Source organism: Eleginops maclovinus, chromosome 20, assembly GCF_036324505.1.
Source record: "Eleginops maclovinus isolate JMC-PN-2008 ecotype Puerto Natales chromosome 20, JC_Emac_rtc_rv5, whole genome shotgun sequence".
NCBI lineage: Eukaryota > Metazoa > Chordata > Actinopteri > Perciformes > Eleginopidae > Eleginops > Eleginops maclovinus.
Window position 1 is genome coordinate 258,331 of NC_086368.1, and position 8,219 is coordinate 266,549.

The 8,219-nt window shown below is 38.3% G+C and overlaps 1 protein-coding gene across 2 annotated transcripts; it reads right to left on the reverse strand.

Moving 5' to 3' along the window:
- Positions 1-1,780: 1,780 nt before the first annotated feature.
- Positions 1,781-7,176, reverse strand: wnt7aa (wingless-type MMTV integration site family, member 7Aa). Of its 2 annotated transcripts, none has more exons than XM_063909944.1 (4): positions 6,886-7,176; positions 6,530-6,756; positions 5,058-5,329; positions 1,781-3,879 (listed from the first exon to the last, which is right to left on the reverse strand). In XM_063909944.1, exons 1-4 carry the CDS (start codon positions 6,954-6,956, stop codon positions 3,400-3,402), a joined length of 1,050 nt encoding a protein of 349 aa, XP_063766014.1. In that variant the 5' UTR covers positions 6,957-7,176; the 3' UTR covers positions 1,781-3,399. The 2 variants fall into 2 exon arrangements, with proteins under 2 accessions (XP_063766014.1, XP_063766016.1); XM_063909946.1 differs by having other exon boundaries at positions 6,863-7,176.
- Between the last annotated feature and the right edge of the window lie 1,043 nt (positions 7,177-8,219).

The window sequence follows — 8,219 nt, forward strand, 5'->3', positions numbered from 1 at the left end:
TTTTCATGTTGATATCCTGAAGTAAAGGTTAAATCTCACGGAAGGACAAACTGATACTGTCACAGCAAATGCCTATTGTCAATGTAAAATAGAAGTTAGGGTCAATTGATCCAGTGGAATCAATTATTCAGATCTTCAGGGGGAATTCAAACACTGGTTAACAAGTCAACACATATGTGGTGCTGGAAGTAGATCAACTCCAAACAGGCATTCAGCTGTTCTTGAGCTTTCAATTTCATCACTTGATCTTCCTCTGCTCACAGTGCCCAGTCACAATTAATTGAAAATGTTTCAATTTCAAAAACTTCTCATCACTCTGTTGTTGACCTTCAAAATGTTTTCGAACAGTTGAGGTGATATAGTAAAATATGCTGCATACAGTATCTTTAGTAGTACCATGGAAAATTATACTAAAGAAAAACAATAGAATAGAATACTAGAAACCATGGTAGGCACTGCAAATAGTACTTTACAGATGGCAAGTGCATTTGCTACAAGACTTGAAAAGGTACATTAGATGAAGTGCTTGGGAGCAAACCAGGGGAGCAAAATGTGTTTATTAGTTTATTTAATTATTGAAATGTCAACCATTTATTTGTGCTTTACCGTAATATATCATATAAAGCATCACTATAAAATGGATATTGGGTGGTGGGAATGTTTCCCAAAAGTTCGTCTACAACAATCGAATGACATACTTTGGATAAATGCATCAACATTAATGAGGCCTTTATGAATGATGCTAGTAGGAAGTTGAAACGTTGAGTTCTCTGTGAAAGAGCCTCGATGTTGCTCTGAGTGAAGCTATTTGGCCAGCTGCCTTTTGAAAACTTCATTCTATTGATGCAATGTTTAGTCCTGGAATGTTTTGTCTTGATTATTCTGGGAGCAAAGTCCTTTTCTGTTGCTCAGAATGAAAACGTTCTTGACATCATACCCTTGCAATTGTAAAGCCCCCTCCTTGCTTTTGTCTCATTTGCTATTTCCCCCAAAAAATAGCATCCAAATGTTATCTGGGTTTTGCATGGTTACCATTTTGTAAATGGGCAGTCTGGCCTCCTAATGAGACGAAGAACATTTTTTGGGGGCACAGTTTGGTTGTTGTAGCAACGTTATAGAAGAGTGAATGAAGCTGATGTCAGTGTAATCCATCAGCCAGCAGCTCCCCACACCCACACACAATGCTGTGACAACCCTTGATCTCACCCACTTCACCGTCATTTCTCCATATAAAACTTGTCAGTCCACAGGCATACAGTACATAAAAAAACAAATCATAGTTTCTAATGCTTAAAAATTAGGTTTGAATTGTAGATCCCTAAAAAAACAAAAACATATTTAACTTCTCGAGAAAGAGACACAAGAAACAAATGATAGCTGAGTTATACATGTTAGGCTAACGTTGGTGAAACAGCAGCTAGCCTGGAGGTATCTTTGGTTCTCTGTCTCTAACAAAGCAAGGTGACAGAGTTTCTTGAAATGGGTTACAGATTACTGTGGCAAATTTTATTAGAGCTTTATCCTGTTCTGCTTCTGAGGAAAAAAATACCCATTATTCAGACAGTGTCAGTGGTCAGTAACTGAACAGTTAAACTTGCTAAGGGAAAATATCTTAAATAGAGATAATAGACATAGAAAAAATAAATCAAAAAAACAATACATCATGTTTTTACAAAATATATTCTGCCAACTACAATAAGAGGATTTTTGGTCTGGAAGCTCACGTTTTCCCATCGCTTAAAAAGTCTGTTCGGTCACAAACTTCGAGACATCTAGCAGCAACATGTGAGTGGGGATGGGGGACAGAAACGAGAACAATATCATAATTTACCAGGAGTAGTAGTTGAATGTTTTTTTTCCATGCGCAATGCACATACAACACACTGAAGAATTTCAGTTTTTAGTTCCAGTGTATACGTTTTCTTGTTACAACAACTTCAAACATTACCAGATTTTATTGTGTGACTTGCGAAGCCACATACTCTAGTAGTCAACATACTTATATCATCTTAGTCTCCTTTTTCCACCACAAATGTTTATTTGCTACATGTCCGGCAGCATTGACACGAAACACACAAAAAACACATCAAAACGTGCAAAATGACCGGGATCGATGTGCTATGTCTTTTATTAGAGAAGCAATTTTCGCGCATAGGAATGAAAGGGAAATCTATTTGAACAGAGTCCCAAAATAACTCACTTTGAATCCATACAGATTCCGCCTAATTTAACAAAGAACAAAAATTACAAGTTTAAACAGTTCTTGAGACTATGGACTTAGATTAATTGGGTATTTTTTGATAACTAGTATGGTTCTCCCGTAGTCGCAGCTTACGTTTTGTGAAAATGTTATAATGGGTGTGTACGGAAGAGCTCCTTAAGACTTAAGAGTGGGTTACACCGCGGCTAGAGGATAGAAGAGCTGTTGCTCGGCCGGCCACAATTTTCACTCTTCATACATAATTTGATGATCATAATGTAGAGAAATGTATCACGGTCGCACCGATATGCTCATTTAATCAAACGGACTTACACATATAGCAAACACGAGAGTCATCAGGTGTGTTCATCTGGTACCCTAAATAGTCTGGGTAGGATAATTAGGTGATTGGAGTTAGAGTCTTTTACTTAGAAGCAATAATGCAGCACAATATTGTCAATACATTCTCTGACAGGCGGTTTCTCATTTACTGGCAGAGCATTGACGTGGAAACACTTTGATTTTTGAACACACCTGTTAACTATATCCAGCCCTGAACAATGCTGGGGCTACAGATTGGAAAAATTGAAATAGTTGTTTAGTTTTGATGTATTTAAGTTGTCTAACTGTTTCTTAAAAGCCTGGGAAAACAAGGTAAAATGTAATTAAAGTTTATTCAGATTTTAACAGTAATACATATATGTTTTTATTTTTGTATTTCTGGATATTCTTTGTTGTACCTTAACAAAACATCTAATGCTATTAATTATTACTCAGCGGGGGTGATGTTAGCATCGAGACGCGCACCCAAGTTTCAGTCACAGTCAAAATGTCTCAGAATTTTCTAGTTAACAATAACAATTCTAAATCATCAGTAGTTTTTCTATAATCATTTTGAAAAAAGGCAATCCCTGTTTTAGGAGAATAATGCCAATATGGCATGACTACACTGCAGAGAAGACACGCCTGGGGCTTGAAAGGGCATTCAAATGATAACATAGCAAAGCACATTGATACACTGTAGTGGCAAATGTCCATTGGTATCAGAATAATATAAGCCACACAATAGAGGCACTGGTTTTGGAGATTTTTGCAATGCCGAGTCCACAAGGTAGTAAATCAGCACATGTGTATCAACCACAGAGAACACTTCTTCTGAAATACATTGTGTTGTTTAGACAAACATCCAATACATATTTCTATTTACAGGTGTACACCTCTGTCCTCTCACTGCAGGTGTTGCATTTCACATAGCAGCACCACAGGAATTTGCAGTTGCACTGCCATACACGCGAGTACTGGTGTGTGTTATATCCTCGTCCACAGCACATGAGGTCGCAGCTGTTGGGATGCTGAGCCGTGTTGTTGCAGAGGCGGTCCTGTGTTCCCAAACTGCCGGTCAGAGGGTCAGCTTCGCAGTAGTTGGGTGACCTCTCAATGTAAACCAGTTCTGTGGCCATGGGCTTACGATAAGAGTGGGGTTTTTTTATCTTTAAAAAAGTGGGCTGCTTTTTGCGGCTGGTTCGTACAGGCTCCACATGCACAGCCTTGTTGTATTTGTCTTTGAGCATGTATCCCAGCTGACGGAACTTAGGGAGTGTCGTCCAGCAAGTCTTGGTGGTGCAGGATCCAGACACACCGTGGCACTTGCACTCCAGATGCATGTTCTTCTCCAGGTGCTACAATATAGACAGAAGGTTTTAAAAAGGCAAGGTTTCAACGTTTTTTTTAAATAAAAAGAGAGTTCCTCAGTGCTACAAAAATCCATTCATATTTACATTTTTTGTTAAAACCAAACGGTCTCCTTCATAAGATCTTTGTCTAATAAAATGTGTTGTCTAAGTTGTTTTCAAAACTGAAGAAGACACTAACCATATTTCTAACAGTTCATTTGTTGCTATCTTTCCAAAATGTGCAAGTAAAAAACACATGAGTTTACAGAAATATTCAGTGTTAAATACTACATGAATAGTTGGAACAGGTTGAGACAAAGGTGTTCTAGCATTCAAATGGATGTAAGCATTCCAGAGATCACAGAACCTTTACGTGATGTGTCCCATGGCAAGTAGCTATGGAAGTGCCATTATTTTCAAAGAAGCATTTGCATGGAAACCTTTAGGTTAACCATGACCCTGGAAATGGAAATAACTAGTGTATTTACAGCTTCTTTTAAGATCGCTCTCTTCCAACATTATTCAATATTTACTTCTTCGTTATCACCGATTAGATTCCTGCTTTGTCAAAGATCCCTTAATGTTTATCTTCATCCTTGGCTAGACTGATCTTCAGATGAATATCTATCTATACAACAATAGTCCTGAAAAGTCACCTCTTCAAAATCAGCCTTTCATTTCTAATATGCAGGTCAGGAATGAGCCCTGAATGGCAGGCTGCCCACTCGGAGTAAACCTTAGCAATCCCTAGTTAATGATAATTAACATATAACTCATCCCATGACTTCCATGCAGTGAAGTAGACACATTTTGGAGCACTCTGATATGAAAATGCTACCAGTACTGGCCCAAGATCAGCTCTAGTGATCAACAAGTAGAACAGATATTCTTGGACCTGTCTTGGTTTTATAATACTTATTCTTCCATATTTTAATTGAAAGTGTCCTGTTTTAGGTGCTCCTCTGAAACGGCATGCTTCAGGCGTGCACACCCTCACCAAGAAGTGGTCAGGGAAGAGCTATTGTGGATAATTTATTATGAATAAATATTTTATATTTTATCACTCAATCAAAGTTTTAATTGTTCTAAAAGCATGTATGGTAAATGATTAAATGTCAGGTCATTATCCTAAAAATTATATACAGGAGATTTTTGGAGCTGTTAAAATAAATCTAAAATCCTACCTTGCGTCCCACTTCATTGTTATGTAAATTCATGAGCGTCCTTGCATTTTGCTTAATCTCCCGTGCGTCCACAAACACCTTAGAGAAATCCAGGCCATATTGAGCATCTGCAGAGCAGCCACCCCACTTCCAGCCATCCCCCTGGTTGTAAAGACCCTGCTTCTCCTTGTTGCAACCACAACCGCTCAGGCTTCCCTGGGTGCAGGCCGCAGTCACTGCTTGAGCCACACCAGCAGCAATGACAGCGTAGGTGAAAGCAGCCTCCTTACTGCCTGCGATAAAGAGAACATTAATTTGAATCACCATTTCTAACAACTAAACAAAACCTGACAAACCAGCTATAGTGTCCAAATCGTTCAAAAATGACATGAGACAACTCATGTCCAATACCTTAATCAAGCTCTCTTAAAACAGATAAACTTCAGAAGGAACTCTGAATCTTGCAGAAAACTTAATGGGGCTGTTGCATTGAAATACACTAAGGGAAGCAGGACAGCTCATAGATTAAAAGTAAATCCGTTGGAATATTTAAGCATCATATTTGGCCCTTTTCCAAACCGGTGGGACATTGGTACCTTCCCTGTGAAGTGATTCTAGCATGCAGTGCCTCCTCTACATGGATGGATTTCCATTCCATGAATCTAAATGTTTCAGGTCAACTTTGAAATGTAAATGTCGCCTTTTGGACCATATGTGAAAGCATTAAAGAATTACCATAAATTGCGAAACATCTCCTAAAGGTATTTGCCTTTACAATTCATTTTGACCGTTATTTGACTGCAGGACATTTTTTAACCTAGAAGAGAGTACTTGTCTGAACTTGTAGCTTTTGAAGCAAGTAATGTATTAACATAAAGATGTGGTTTAGCTGAGAGTAGATTGAGAGCATGTTTCTATTTAAGTTATTGAACAGAAACATAAGGTGAAAAAATGCAATCATACAGTATGTGATTATTATTATGTCATTATTTAAAAAAATATTGGGATGAATAAAGTATATCTTAACCATCACTGTCATAATTCACTTAATGAATTGTAACAACAAACTAAACTGACCTATGGACCAAACAATTCAGACATTATATAATATACTGTATAAAAACATGTTGCAGCTAGTACAACAACAATTTCAGCCAATATAAAATAATGTAAAATGAAAAAGTAATATCACATATTATATAATATATCAACAAGATGTTATTTAATTTAATGTTTATGATACAGGTTGAACGCAAAGGACAAGCAGGTTTGTTTGAAAACGATTTCTTAAATTATTTCCTTAGTCCTGTCTTTGGAGCGACATATTGAGCCTTGTTCCACACACATTATCAAATCTGTGGCATTTGGCCACCAACAGCTGTCTGAGATTCAGACTTACAGACATTATTTATTCAATATGACATAACAAACATGGGTTTGCTCAAATAATCAATGCATGTTTCCTTGTTTAGATGTAATCAAGAGCAACATACCTACTCTGAGCTCCTTTCCGAACACTGTCCTCTCAGCCAGTGCCGAGCAGTTCCAGCGGCCGTGTCGGAACTGAAACTGGCACTCATTGATCCCCATTTGCACCCCCTCCCCGATCACGACTATGGCGTCGGGTCTGCTCTGACATATAGTCCGCTGACGGGGGGCCAGGCCGGGGATTTTATTACAGATGATGCTTGCTCCCAGTGCAACCACCGACGACAGACCCCTGCGGTGAAGGAAGTCACAGGTAGAAAGCATCTTTTAGATATCACATTTAAGAAACAGTCCAAAACATGTATTGTATTTGTTGTAACAACTAAGTTCCGCAATACCTGGATCACACCCCTTAACTCACCCGATGTTCAGATAAAACACTCCAAGGCACATGAAAAAATTGAAAACCCAGCACCAAGTCTTCCTACCCATGGTGCCGCTCAGCCAGGAGTAATGCTCCGACTCCTCTCTACCGAGCCCCGCGGGATGCCCATCTGCTCCCAGCGGCACTCTTGAACGAAGCTCCTCCGGACACCCTCACCTCGGGGGAGGGGGGCTGTCAGCAGCAGCTCTGTGAGGGCGTGTTATGTGGTGAGGCTGAGCAGCAGGTTCACTCCGCTTGAACAATTGCGGACAGCCTCTTATCTGCTGCCCCCCGATCCCAAGTGGTCTCTGCAATGGCCCTTCTGAACCCTCATCTCCATCAGATCTCATGTCACGTGATGTCAGCAGCGCAGTGCATATCTTTATGCTTCAACACAAAATACAATATATTGACTTGCTCTATGATTACTAACTCACTGCATTTTCTTTACAGAATAGAATAATAGCTTTGATACTAAAAATATAATCATCTTATAAAATTTGATGAAATGGCAGTCTATAATTAAAACACCAAATAAATAAGTTACAATTAGTTTCAGTTTGACTAGCTGCAACTTTAAAATGTTTTTCAGGATTCTGCTTTAATTAAAAAGAATCCCATAATATTATGTTATTCATTTGTAATGATCTATTCCAGTGTTTCTCAAACTTTTTCAGACCAAGGACCACTTAACCAATAAAAAAATACTCACGGACCACCTAACTCCCCAATATCCCAAAACAAGATTCAAGAAGCTTTATTAATCCCGAGGGAAATTGAGGTGCAACAGTTCAATACAAAGAAGGAAGGAGAAATATACAATAAATATAACTAAATATACACCAAATATAACTAAATATAAACTAGAATAAATACAATAGGCCTGCTTACTACTCCAATAGTATATTACAAATTACAGCCTAATAATAACAGCTTTATGTGACCTTCTCTATATCGCTCGTTCACACATTAAATCAACAATACAAATAGGCTACAACTACGGATTCTACAAGCATTTCGTTCACATGCGATTTAAACGGTAAATGCGGATAGATTTTACACATCATATAAAACATAGACTACATTTATTACTGAGTTTATGTCCGAGCGAACAGAGAGATACGCAAAATGCACCGCATTTAGTACGACACAAACTTCTGCTGTGTATTTTCAAAAATAAAATACAGTAAAACTATGTTTGCAGGCCCAAGTTTAACAAGAATTTAACAATAAACACAAGGTAATTATTTACACTGTTACATTTACAAATAGCATTGTTTACTCACTCATACACTGCGTGTCTCTGTTGCTACCTAATGGGAGAATGGTGC